Below are 14,716 nucleotides of genomic sequence, written 5' to 3'. Positions count from 1 at the left end.
AGTGCTTATTTCCTTTGCTTCTATTATAAATTTTGTTTATTCTTTTTATCATTACACTGATTGTTTCAAAGATTTTATTTGGAATGGAGCTTCGATATGAGGAACATTGTGTGATGTAGGTTGTAGGAATGAAACTATAATAGTTATCAGTTGCATCTGGTTTATCTAAACTACTGGTTGCATCGTGGTCATATAATCTTGGTGAGGTTTGGTAGTTTTCAAAGGCAGTTCTTAGTTTTGAAGGAATGGTCATGCAAATCAGCGGGCAATCTGAGAGTTAGCTGTACATGTATCTATCTCCTGGTAGAACTAGCAAGCCATTTTAAAATACAAACTTTTAGAAATGACTGATCATAAATCTCTCTCTACAATGACTAATTTACCATTTCACTCTCATTTGGGCTCTGAAATCATCTTTATTAATGTTGTGGGATCCCGTTCAATCTGACTGGATTACAGAAAGTTAAATAAACTGAATCTTGTATGTTTTAAGTATTGTAACAATGAGTTCCACTTTTATTGAAGTGTTTATATATAAATGAGACTCACCTGCCTTGTTGGAGTCTCACCGGTCTGAAACACCATATTGTTTCTCCCTAGTCACTTCTCATAACATCAACTAAATTTTTTTGTCCATGTTGTCGCTGTTCAAGCTCTTTCCATACAGATGCCAAAGTGACACAAAACCCATTTTCACTAAATTCAACCAACTGATAAAAAATTCTTGATCATGTCTCTCACTCACTTCTAATGATACTCTGTTTTCAAAGAATTTCTTATTCCTTTCCTTTCAGATCTACCAGATTATGTCAAATGAAAGCATTCTCAAAATTCTCCCTACTTGATTAAACAACAACTTCATCCTCCCACCTACGACCAAGGCCACTTTTTTGGAGAACCCAACAAATTAAAAAGCGTTTGAAGAAGTTCCATATCCCTAGGCATTCCACAAACAAGATATAGGTGATTGAATGATTATTCTATTTCTCTACACAAGTGGCACATTTCTTGCTTGCTGAAGTCATATCATCTTTGCTGAAATCTCATACTCTAGAAGATCCTGGCCTTTTTTTGCTGTTGTGGCCTGAAAATATCTTTGGAGGCTTCCTGTCTCTTCATGGCACCCTACAATGTAATAATGACATTAAGTAAACATGAATTAGAAAACATTGGTTTAATGAGAGTAATTCAGCCTCCAGACAAATTGAATATTTTTTTTAAAAGACAAATTCATTACCAAAAGGTCTTTGCATTAAAATACGCACATTCATTTGTTGCTTGCTGGTCACATGTAGGATGAGCCAGGCCCAGGCCAAGTGAAAACAAATTTTTAGTCTGAAAATTTATTTCATAGCATGTTTGGATGAATGTCCTTTCGGAAAATTTGTTTGTGGGAACACTGTTTGGAGCATTAATTCAGTTTACATAAGAGGAATTTAATGTTTTCCTTGCATTTAGTTTTCATCCTTTTTCATTTTATTCCACCTACACATAGTTATAATCAATATGTATATATAAGCATATAAACAAAATTTTATCTCTTTTTACTCCATTTCTTTCTTTAACCATATAACAAGAATATCTTCTAAACCAAAATTAGTTACTTGACGTATCATATAGGATTTTATGGCCGAAAGTTGGGTGGGACAAACTAGAAATTGATCGGGCCAAGCTGAAAATTGAGCGGGCGAATGAGCGGGACAAACCGGAAATTAAGCGGCCAAACCGAAATTGAGGGGACAAACGAAAATTGAGCGGCAAACATGGAAATGAGCGGACAAACTGAAATTCACGGTCAAACAGAAATTGAGCGGCCAAATCGAATTTGAGCGGATAAACTGAAATTGAGCAGACAAATCGAAATCGAGCGACAAGCTGAAAATTGAGCGAGCCAAACCGGGAATTGAGCGGGACAAATTGGAATTGAGCAGGCCAAATGAAATGAGCGGCCAAATCGAAATGGGACCGAAACTGGCCTAACCGGAAAATGAGTGGGACAAACTAGAAAATGAGCGACGCAACTAAGAAATTCACAAACTGAAAATTGAGCGGGCAAACATGGAAATGAGCGGGACAAACTGAAAATTGAGCGGGATAAACTGAAAATTGAGCGGGCAAACATAGAAAATGAGCGGGACAAACTGAAAATTGAGCGGGATAAACTGAAAATTGAGCGGGATAAACTGGAAATTGAGCGGGCAAACATGGAAATGAGCGGGACAAACTGAAAATTGAGCGGGCCATCCACCTCTAGAGCCATGAACAGACCTGAACAATGCATGAAAATTACCATGAAAAGATACGACATCGCCGTAATTGACCGTGAAATGCATGGTAATGACTGTGAAGTAAAGACATCATTCACAACAATATACAGCTCCTACAAAATTAACATCAAACCTAAGACAGCTCGGATTGAAAGGCCAACTCGAGGCGAGTAAAGTTGAGTTCAAGCCGAGTTCGACCATAGTGTATTGCAACTCGACTCGACTCGAACTCGACTTGACTCAGCATGGACGAGTCAAGCCGAGCTTGGCCCACCTCGACACGAGTCGAACTCGACTTAATCCATCCATCATGAAGGAAAGAAAATTTAATAAGAGGTCCCAACTTAATGACTCTAAAAACCCACTCAGCTACTTCTTCTATGTACAACCGCATGGGCTTGGATATGTGTATGGTTGTATGAAACCCTCCCATACTCTATGGTTTTTTGCATAAACCAAACAATAAGGCTACTTGGATATGTGGGACCAAGTCCAATCAATGGAATTTGGTTGGATATGTGGGCCTCAAATTAGACCTTAAATCATGTCCTGAGTCTACCACTAGCCAACCATGGGACCAAGTCCTTCATTACATAGACAACATTCTAATGGCTATGTTGCTAATTGCTTAGTAGGAAATCTTCATCCTTCCCTATTGTCATTTCAGGGCTTTTTCCTAAAAATATGAGGGATATAAATCTTAGATGTACCACAATACAGGAAAACAATAGTGATTGGATATCCATCATTTAAATCCTCCTGAGGCCAATTGTACTGTTTATCTGAAATCCAATCTGTTTATTACATCATAAAGACCCAGATGAAGGCTAAAAACAAAGATCAGCTTGATCCAATACTTTTATGGCCACCAAAAGGTTTTTATTGGTCGATGTTCATTAAACATTGTTTCCTATAATGTGGTCCAATTGAGATCAGGATATACCACATTTTTTTGTATAATATCATAAAACGATATATAAAAAAAGACGGACAGCATGGTTGAAACACATACATCATGATGGGGCCCACAGAGCACCGAACACCAGCCATTAGCTGGTGGTAGGGGGAGTAGTCAATCCGTTTCATGTAGTATATCAACGCCGTCGATCTGTTTTTCTATCTAATTAAGGGGTTGAGCCCCAAATTGAAGCATATCAAAATATCAAGTGGATCATACCACAGGAAAAGGTGGGCATAATGATTTTCTGGTTTGCCCCGCTGATTTCATGTTTCCCCTGCTCAATTTCCAGTTTGTCCTGCTCAATTTCCAATTTGGCTCGCTCATTTTCCTGTTTGGCCCGCTCATTTTCTAGTTTGTCCCGCTCATTTTCCAGTTTGTCCCGCTCATTTTCCAGTTAGGCTAGTTTGGCCCGCTTAATTTCCAGTTTGGCTCGCTGAATTTCCAGTTTGGCCCGCTCAATTTCTAGATTGGCCCGCTCATTTCCATGTTTGGCCCGCTCAATTTCCAGTTTGTCCCGCTCATTTCCATGTTTGCCCGCTCAATTTCCAGTTTGTCCCGCTCATTTTACAGTTTGTCCCGCTCATTTTCCAGTTTGTCCCGCTCATTTTCCAGTTAGGCTAGTTTGCCCCGCTTAATTTGCAGTTTGGCTCGCTGAATTTCCAGTTTGGCCCGCTCAATTTCTAGATTGGCCCGCTCATTTCCATGTTTGGCCCCCTCAATTTCCAGTTTGTCCCGCTCATTTCCATGTTTGCCCGCTCATTTTCTAGTTTGTCCCGCTCATTTTCCTGTTTGGCCCGCTCATTTTCCAGTTTGTCCCGCTCATTTTCCAGTTAGGCTAGTTTGCCCCACTTAATTTGCAGTTTGTCTCACTGAATTTCCAGTTTGGCCCGCTCATTTCCTAGTTTGGCCGGCTCGATTTTCCAGTTTGTCCTGCTCAATTTTCAGTTTGGCCCACTCATTTTGAATGACGTTGGTCTAGAAAATTTGTATATTAACCATTCTTCTTGAGTTACTGTCCAATGCTGTTATGCTATTTTTGCAGATGTACTGCTTGATGATCTTCTAATCGCAGAAAATTCACCTCTTCAGTCTGAAGTTAATTCTCCCATCTTCAGTTTCGATAGAACTCCAACTATGGCAAGTTCCAAGTTTAACCAGTCAAAGCTTAACCATGTGAGTGTTGTGTATCTTGAAAAGCAAATCAATCGAACTGTGCTAGCCATACAATCAGTGGCCTAAAAAGGGGATTGCTAGCTCAAACAAGCAACATTCAATGAGCAAAACCTACAACAATTGTCCAGAGTTGCCAATCACTATGATTTCTGTCTTATTGCCTGTCCATATAATAGTCACTAGATCAACACTCCCAACCACATCCATGTGTGGTGTGGATGGCATTTCACACAATGTCTGTGAAGCATGGATCATACACTATTTTGCTTGTTTCTTAGTTACTTCCATCCTTTTCATGTTAACAAAGCTGCAATCACGATGCTACATGTGGTGGTTGCTAAAGAGGCTGCTGGTAGCTTGGGTTGGCTGGTGAGGCAACTTTCATTGGATCAGTTCGAGATTGAAAGCAGACGAATGGTTCCATCTAGGTTTTTAATCAGGCATACCCTAACAAAATGTTATTCACTAGACAGAAGTCTCCTCAGGACCTGCACAAGAAGGCAAGCATGATCAGGAATATATCTAATTTTAAGGCTCTCTTAAGCAAGGGGCAGTCTGTTTATTACGATTCACTTTTTTGCAGATTATATCTATGTTGCTTAGGCCTCCCAACTGGAAAGCTCCAACGAATAGAAACTTCTTTATGGACTCATACGAAATGGGTGAACTTTGTTATGCCGCAGAGCAGATATTTATGCAGGAACCCATGATATTGCAATTGAAGGCTCCAATTAAAGTATTCTTATGAATAGGTTGGATGACAAATAAAAATCACTGTCGGCCCTAGCAAGGTTTCAACAGTGGAAGTCATTAGTCCCATTGTTTCTTATAGTGTGGTCCACTTGAGCTTTGGGAATACTTTTATTTTAGACTCAAGCACTGAAATTATCTTGAAAAACGGATGGACGGCGTGGATAACCCACATACATTCATACTTAGGCCCAACTGAGTTTACTCAGTACGATAAAAGCGCACTGAGTAACTCAGTACACAATCCTATTTCCCCCCATGGTCACCAAAGTGGGGCCCACCGCGATTGATCGCTGATCGAGGCAGCGATTTGGGGCGGAATCGCCGGATCCGGGATTGATCCCCGAATGGGACAGGGAGTGGGGGCGGAATCGCGGGATCCGGGATTGATCCCCGAATGGGACAGGGAGTGGGGGCGGAATCGCGGGATCCGGGATTGATCCCCGAGTGGGACAGGGAGTGGGGGCGGAATCGTGGGATCCGCGATTAATCCCCGAATGGGACAGGGAGTGGGGGCGGAATCGCGGGATCCGCAATTAATCGCCGATCAGGCCACCCCCCATTTAAGTCAGTACGTGAGTGAGGCGTCTCACTACTTCACTCACTCACTCAAATCTCTCCTTTTCCTCACTACTCTCACCCTCTTTGCTTCCCTCAACCCTCTCAAATCGGAATCCCCAGGCCTTCATCCATTTCACCTTTCATCTCATTATCCCTTACATCATTCCCACTTCAACATCCATCGTATCTTCTTCTTTCACCCTCTTTTCATTTCGAATCCCTAAACCCTACAAATTTTGAAATCCTCACATCCCCAACTCCTATAAAAATTCTGAAATCTTTAAATCCCCAAATCCTACTACTTTCGAAATCTTCCAATCCCCAAATCCTACCGACTTCGAAATCCTCAAGTCCCCAAATCGTCAAATCGCGGTGGAATCCCTCTATCCAAGCTTCAACCCTTGCATCATTCACCTTTGAGTTTGTAAGAAAATGACCCTTCTTGGAGCTATCGCCTCATTCTTCTCCTCTTCGTTGATCATTTCCCTCATGAGAAAGAGGAGGGCAGCACCCGAGGAGGCGGGGCCGAGCCGGGTTAGGCGGTGGAATCGCGGGATCTACGATTGATCCCCGAATGGGACAGCGAGTTGGGGCGGAATCGCAGGATTCGCGATTGATCGCCGAATCTATGGCTACGGATTATAACCGTAGCTATAGTCGTATTCCTGTTTTGACATGTAAAATTTTATTCTACCTACAATTTTTCTCTAACACGTATTTTATATAAATATGTGTATATATATAAGCATATTAAAAAAAATTTACGGTTATACTTTGTCTCATTTCTTTCTTTATTCATATAGCAAGAATACATTCTAAACCAAAATTAGTGAAGGGAAATGACCGTGAAATGAGGGTGAAGTGAAGGAAATTGACCGTGAAATGATGAAATGCATGGAAATGACCGTGAAGTGTATGGAAATGACCGTGAATCAACACGGAATTGCCGGGATTGACCGTGAAATGCATGGAAATGATCGTGAATCAACACGGAATTGCCGGGAATGACCGTGAAGTGAAGCGAATTTAGCAGGAATTGAGCGGGCCAAACTGGAAATTAAGCAGGCCAAACTGGAAAATGAGCGGGCCAAACTAGAAATTGAGCGAACTAAACATTAAGCGGGCCAAACTGGCCTAACTTGAAAATAAGCGGGCCAAACTAGAAAATGAGCGGGACAAACTGGAAAATGAGCGGGACAAACTGGAAATGATCGTGAATCAACACGGAAATTGCCTGGAATGACCGTGAAGTGAAGCGAATTTAAAATACATTGTTTTTGCTCGATTAGTCTTCATTCCTTTCTGACCAATAGAAAGATGTGCAGATCTTAGCTATTGTACATAATCCTTGTTGCCTTGAGCTGATTGGGGTTTTGGTAGAGGATGCTGAGATAACATTTATATAAATATGTATATATAAGCATATGCAAAAAAAAAAAAATTATCACTTTTTTTTAAAATTTCTTTCTTTATTCATATAACAAGAATATATTCTAAACCAAAATTAGTTACTTAACATACCGTATATGATTATAGGGCTAGAAGTTGGGCGGGCTCAACCCGACCAACCTGTGGCCGACCCAACATTGGGTTGGGCTTGGGCAGGATGTATCGAGTTTGGTCTTGGGGTTGGGCCATACAAACACCAACCTGATAAAACTTGGGTTGAGCTCGGATTGAGGTCTTGGGTTGCCTGACCTAACACAAACTCGATTAATATATAAGTTTCTTATAAATTAATTATAATTGAGTGCAGATCATCTGTGTTGAAGGCAAAGGAAATTCCAATGCCTCCCCTCAAGCTAACAAGATATGCTGGATTTCCCTCTCCCAAATAAATTGCTTGATAGAAAATACAACTTGTAATGGAGTAGTCCTATACTTCAGTTTGTTTGTTTAGAAAAAAATGCATGGAAATGATGGTGAAGTGAAGGGAATTGACCGTGAAATGCATGGAAATGACCGTGAAGTGAAGGGAAATGACCGTGAAGTGCATTGAAATGGCCGTGAATCAACACGGAATCGACGGGATTGACCGCGAAATGCATGGAAATGACTATGAAGTGGAGCGAATTGACCGTGAAATGCATGGAAATGACTGTGAAGTGGAGCGAATTGACCGTGAAATGCGTGGAAATGACCATGAAGTGAAGGGAATTCACCATGAAATGCATGGAAATGATCGTGAATCAACACGGAATCGCCGGAAATGACCGTGAAATGCATGGAAATGACCGTGAAGTGAAGCGAATTGACCGGGAATTGAGCGGGCCAAACTGGAAATTGAGCTGGCCAGATTGGAAATTAAGCAGGATAAACTCGAAAATGAGCGGGCCAAACTGAAAATTGAGCAGGACAAACTGAAAAATGAGCGGGCCAAACAAGAAAATGAGCGGGCCAAATTGGAAATTGAGCGGGACAAACTGGATATTGAGCGGGCCAAACTAGGAAACGAGCGGTTCAAACTGGATATTGAGCGGGGCAAACGAGGAAATGAGTGGGCCAAACTGGAAATTGAGTGGGATTGGATGTTCATTAAAAGCTCCTATTTTCTGTGTAAGTAGAAAAGCTTTGAAGGAAAGGAGAGACTAGTGGGGTTAGATGTCCAACCCTACTGTGTTTATCAAACAAGATATGTAATTTACATAAAATACACCTAAGTAAAGTTGGTTTTATTTCCTCATGATATCTTGAAAAGTGGGGTGCTCAATCTCTTTATCATGGATTCCTATAAAAAGTTAGTTTTATTTCCTCAAGATATCTGAAAATTGCAAAAAGCACTAATCAAAAGAGTCTAGAGCTAGATATCTTGTGGCAATTGCCATGAAACTTGATTGACTTTCTGGAAACCTTAATCTATTTCTGGTAAGCTAATCTTATGTTTTTTGTTGCTGGAAAATCATGAAAGTATATAATTCCTAAAATTCCTCAATCGTTACTGCTGGTCCATATCACTATCAGATGAGCATTCCAAGCATGTAAACGCGAAGCCTATTCATTATTGCAGATAGTGGTTGAGACAGGTCGTATTGGAAGACAAGCCAGTGGGTCTGTTACCATAACTGATCGGGAAACTTGAAGTTGCTATGTTTTCTTTATGTATGCATGGTTTATTTTCCCTTGTAAGAAATAGATTCTTTCATATGCATATTACTCCTTTTAGTTGGGGATTTATTTTAGTGCTCAACTAGTAGTCCTTGGAATATTCATTTGAGCGGGACAAATTGGAAATTTAGCGGGCAAACATGGAAATGAGTGGGACAAACTGGAAATTGAGCGAGACAAACAGGAAATTGAGTTGGCCAAATTGGAAATTGAGTGGGCCAAACTGAAAATTAAGCAAGCCAAACTGGAAATTGAGGGGGCCAAAATTGAGCTGGCCAAATTGAAAATTAAGCGGGCAAACGTGGAAATGAGCGGGACAAACTAGAATTTCAGCGGGCCAAATTGGAAATTTAGAGGACCAAACTTGAAATTAAGCTGGCCAAACTGGAAATTGAGTGGGATAAACTGGAAATTGAGCGGGACATTGAATGAATTTCAGTGGGCCAATTTAAAAATTGAGTGGAACAAACTGGTAATTGAGCGGGCCAAACTGGAAATTGTGGAAGTTGCAACTTGCTCACTGTCAAATTGCCCTGGGTATACTTCTAAATTCAAATCAGCCATTTGAAACCAGTGAGGTACTAACAACAACTAGGTTGCGGTGCTGAGTTGTAGTCAATGGGTAACAGGCAGTGCAGTAATGTGATTGTCCTGGTATGCTTCCCATATCCACCAATTCATCCTTTTTCTTGTTACACTTTTATTTTTTCTTATATAGGTGTAGATTCTACCAAAGAAAGTAGCTGCTTTACGGGTCATTTATATCTCAAATTATCATGCCTTAATCTTTTGTAACTTTTCCTCGGTACTGTCATGTGGTTGATTGAAATTTTCTTTTGCCATTTTCCCACATATGTTGGCTTCACTTGACTTTCTTAACCAAATGTACCTTTTCTTTTGTGTTTCTTTTCTTTTCCACTCAATTTTTTTGTTTTCTGACATTCCTCTTAATTTCCTTTGTTCCATTGTCATCTTTGTATCATCGTGTAATTGTCCAGCCTTAGTTTAATGCTCCGGTGCTCCTGGCAACTTCGTTTTACACAATAGATTTGAACAGGGCTCCTTATGCTTGTGTCAAATACTCAGCCTATCATATCAGTGCCAATATATTACAACATAAGAAATTAAGTGAGGCAGCATAAGAAATTTAGTACGACAAACTGAAAATGAGCGAGGTTACTTAGAAATTGAGCAAGACAACCAAAACATTATTGCATGAGAGAAAATATATTACAACATATATCATACAAAACACTAAATAAATTACAAAGTATGCTACACATCAGGTATGGGAAACTTGCACGTCCGACGATTATGTCCGGATTGTTTGCATCGACCGCACTTTAATGTTTTTGATTCTTCTCCACGTGAGGGAATTCTTAACTTTTTTGGTCTTCCAGATGGCCTTTTCTGTCCCGGGGGTTTAATTTTCGCACAGTACTCCTTGAAGCCATCGGTAATCTCCCATTCGCTCATATCACGTACTGGGTACACCAATTCATTATATGTGCTCAAGTAATTTTGCACTGTGTAGAATGGGGAGCAGTACGAGTAATGAGGAAGATTGTAATTTATACATGAGGACAGGGCATGCAAACAAGGGTATCCCTTCATGTCAAACTCACGACGTGTACATGAAAGCGAGCTGAGCTTGACTGTATCATTATAATTTCTCACGACGTGGTACTCATCTCGAGAAATCGGATGACAGCGAACATCTCGCGCCTTCTGTATAAGATCCTTCAACTGTTGCTCCGCCCATGGTGTCAACGAACCGACAAATGAGGCTACAGATTCTCTTCTCTTGTAAAATAATTCTTGTATCTTACATCTTACAGCCTCTATCAATTTGGTAACAGGGTATTCCCGCGCTTCTTTGAAGAGGGCGTTAACACACTCAGATATATTTGTGGTGACCAAGTTGAATCTTTTACCTGTAAAGTGAGACGATGCCCATCTTTCGTAGCTAATTTCTGTCAGCCATGCATGTACTGGGGGGTTGGCCATTTCAATATCATGCATTAATTTTTCAAATTCAGCCCTCCCACATGTCTTCACCCGCCAGTAGTATATCTCCAACGACTTGTCTTTAAAGGTGTCCACCAAGTTTCTATAAATATGGTACGCACAATACCCATGAATTGCATGTGGGAATACTTGGGGAACCTCTTTCATTAAACCTTTATGTCGATCGGAAATAATCACAAGACCCTCCAGATACCCTAACGCATCGTTGAGGTAGGTAAGGAACCAATTCCAACTCATGCTGTTCTCCGATTCCCCGATGCCAAACGCAATTGGAAATATACGATTGTCCCCATCTAAGGCCGTGGCAATGAATAGAACACCCTTGTATTTACCCTTTAAGTGTGTCCCATCAATGGCTAATACCCTCCGCATAGAATTCTGAAAACTTCGAACGCATTGTCCGAGCGCTACAAAACACCTCTCAAACCTCCAAGTCTCTTGGTTAACGAGCACGGCAGTCACCGTCCCTGGGTTGACCATCCTCAACTCATGCAAATACAGGGGGAGTTGATTGTAAGAGTCTTCGTAAGACCCCATCACCTGTTTAATTGCAAGCTCCTTAGCTTTCCATGCCTTCCTATAACTGATAAGAATATTATATTTCTCTTGCACAGCGAAGATAATATCACGTGGCCTCAAACCTAACCGTTGCTCAATGCGGCTAACAACCAGATCACATGCTAACTTACTGCTTGCTTGCCGGTGATCACTCTTCATCCACGACATGCCGCACGTGTGTTCTGACGTATAATTCCGTATCTTGAATATCCCGATATCATTCAACCGACTTGCGTCAACCCTCCAATTGCATTTATCTTCAAAGCACACCACGCTAAATCTGCTAGAATTTGAGTACAGTACCTTATACTGGAATTTATTGCGAATTGCAAATTGGCTTAGAACATACTGGCATCGACTCTTGTCCTTAAATGTTTGTCCAACAGCTATATCGATCGGTTCACCCAACGAATCTGTATATTTTAGCAGTGCTGCATTGGTGAATGCAGCATCATCAAATGGCACAGGAACTTGACGAGTGATGAAGTTTCTGCTTTTAGCAAGGTCTGAAAGCAGAGTGTCGCTTACACATACAGCTCGGGTGGTGGATGATGATGGCAGATCTGCTGTTGTTGTTAAAGGCGGTGCCATATACTCATAAGTGAGGTTAAGGTCACGTGCCCAGCTGACTTGGCTACTCACAAAGTTTGATGTTTGAGGCGGCTCGGGCAGTTGATCATTGCTCACTACGACTTGTAATGGAGATGCCCTGTATTTAAATTCCACGCCATGCTCCTCAGGCAAGCTATCTATGTGTGTTTTCCAATTAATGTGTTGCGTTGTCTCGATGACTAAGGGAATGAATTTATCCGAATGCTCCAACTGTGTTGCCAGGAACTCTCGCACGTCATCGTCGTCTGCGATTACAGTTGGAGGGATTGATTCATTTGTGCAAGGATACATTACTTTCATCCTAATATCACAATCTGTTGGTTGACTCTTAATAATCCTGTAAATTCTATATAGAAGCTCCTCGTACGTAGTCTCGACACGTAGTGAAAAAGTTTTCGAATCCCCACCAGTGTACGAGTATCGCTTGTTCTCATATTCAATCTTCCCGCCATAACAGCAGATGATTCTCGTAGTAGACATTATCTGAAAACCGATACAATGACATTATATTAGTGAATCATTAAGCAATGGAAGCTTGCCATAAGACAAAACTCGATTAAATAATAGAGGAGCGAGTACTCACGTTCCATAATAGATGACGATGATACATAGCTTAAGGAAATAAAATGTAAACAATGCGTTAATTTTTTTAAATAAACAAGAAGAGCTTATATGGATTACAAATTCAGAGATAAGAATGATTTCATGTGGTGCTTGTTAAATTCAGTGATGCTATCTATCATGGGATATCCATATAGTCTTCTATTTTAATAAGGGACAATTCTATGATGACCTAGTACACTTTCAAAAAAAAATATACAAACTTAACATTTCTACATGAGGATTTGGGTTCAAAATATGTTAAACTTACATATATTTTCAAAGATAGTCTCAACAACCAGAGTCTAGGGTTGAAATTTCACCTAAAATTTCACTATTAATTATTTCTAATTGTTAAAGCACACGAGAGATGTTGTTTCTGATCAACGAGATGTATTTGGGGATTCGAAATACAAAATCCTAATCTCAATATGCTCCATTTAGTGCTGGAATTTTTTCCTCAAACCTTTATACATTTGCTTCTAGTTAGTGCTAATTGCTAAAAGTTATGAGAAATATCATCTCTAACTTATGAGATTTCTTATTGAATTTTCATTGTTAACTCCTAGTGCGGGTTTTAAGTGTAGGGAGTGCTTAAATTGGATCTAATGTACAATGTAATAGGTAAGGAACTGCTTACAATGCCTAAACTCATTTCACCTACTATCTACTGAGTGCCTTCGCAATGTCATTTCAACTAAGGAAAATTATGGTAAAATTCAAATCCTAAGTTATTAAAAAGTTCAATGAAGGTCAAGTTCAAGGAACATTCTTGTTTAGTCTAATATACATCATAACAGATTGTTTGTTCTCCCATAATTCCTAAGTTTAGTTCTAAGTTCAAACAATCATTCTAAAAGTTTTTAATGGGGACCTACGTTTTGTTCCTAGGTTTCATGGTTATGCAATCAATTTCCTAGAGAACTTAAAATATTGAGTCTCTATCTTCTCAAATGTCATAATTCCAAAGTGATTCCAACCAAGTTTGAATGGCTATTCTAATGATTTTAAGGGAACCTAAGTTTCATTTCTACGTTCAAACAACTAAATTTGAAATTTCCTAAGGTCCTAAACTTTTATGTCCCTAGGTTCGCAATTTTACTTCTTCTGAGGGAATTCTATATAGGTTCAATTAGCTATTCTAGTAACTGGAGCAGCATGTGGCTTACATTGAGCACCCGGTAAAGCTCATATGTCATGGGTGGATGTTATACATCATGGCATCATGGTACCCACGTACATCCCTTAAATTTTGTCCAGATTGCTCTTTAAATTGTACATATTATCAAATCATTATATTAAACATCAACACATGAATTTAAGATGGATTCTTATAATTCCTCTAAGCTCAAATGACAGCCCACAAATGTGTCATATCAATCTCAAGTATGGTTAAGCAATTTGGAATATTTAAAAGTTCATTCAATATTCAACAAATATTCCACATTGTATGGTGTATAAGACAAAATAAAATGTAATTTGACGGTTCATGTCATATCTACTAGAAAGATACCTATATTTAAGCAATTACAAATGTACCATAAGGGGATAGAAGGCTAAATTCTCTACACATGGTTAATTAGAATTAGAGTAATAAGAATTTAAGCATTACATCATATACATTAATACTAAATATCAAGCACTTGATAAATTTGAGCGAGGTTCGGATAAAATGGAATAAACCTCAACTAGAATTAAGCGCGGCAAACATGGAAATGATTAAGGCAAACATGAAAATTCAGCGACGCAACCTATAAATTGAACGAGGCAAACTAGAAATTCAACGAGGGGCCTATAAATTGAACGAGGCAAACTAGATATTCAATGAAGGAAAAGTGAAAGTTCAGCGAGACAGGCTAGAAATTGGGCAAGGCAAACTACAAATTGAACGAGGGAAAAATGAAATCGATCGAGGGAAGTTCGAATTTGAGTGACACAAAATAAATAATTGAGCAAGGGAAGCCTGGAAATTTAGCTACGCAACCTAGATTTTGAACAAGGCAAACAAGAAATTCAGCAAGGGAAGAGGAAAAATTGAGCAAGGTAAAGTATATATTGAGCGAGGCAAACAAGAAATTCAGCAAGGGAAGAGGGAAAATTG

General features: G+C 39.7%; 1 protein-coding gene across 1 annotated transcript; it reads right to left on the bottom strand.

The window, feature by feature from the left end:
- Positions 1-10,092: 10,092 nt before the first annotated feature.
- On the bottom strand, positions 10,093-11,994 carry LOC131254894 (uncharacterized). Its single transcript, XM_058255596.1, has 2 exons — positions 11,634-11,994; positions 10,093-10,751 (listed from the first exon to the last, which is right to left on the bottom strand). The coding sequence occupies exons 1-2, from the start codon at positions 11,992-11,994 to the stop codon at positions 10,093-10,095; spliced, it is 1,020 nt and encodes a 339-aa protein (XP_058111579.1).
- Between the last annotated feature and the right edge of the window lie 2,722 nt (positions 11,995-14,716).

Source organism: Magnolia sinica, chromosome 9 (assembly GCF_029962835.1).
Source record: "Magnolia sinica isolate HGM2019 chromosome 9, MsV1, whole genome shotgun sequence".
Lineage (NCBI taxonomy): Eukaryota > Viridiplantae > Streptophyta > Magnoliopsida > Magnoliales > Magnoliaceae > Magnolia > Magnolia sinica.
The sequence above is the reverse complement of the archived record's forward strand: the minus strand, read 5'-3'. Positions and strand labels throughout refer to the sequence as shown.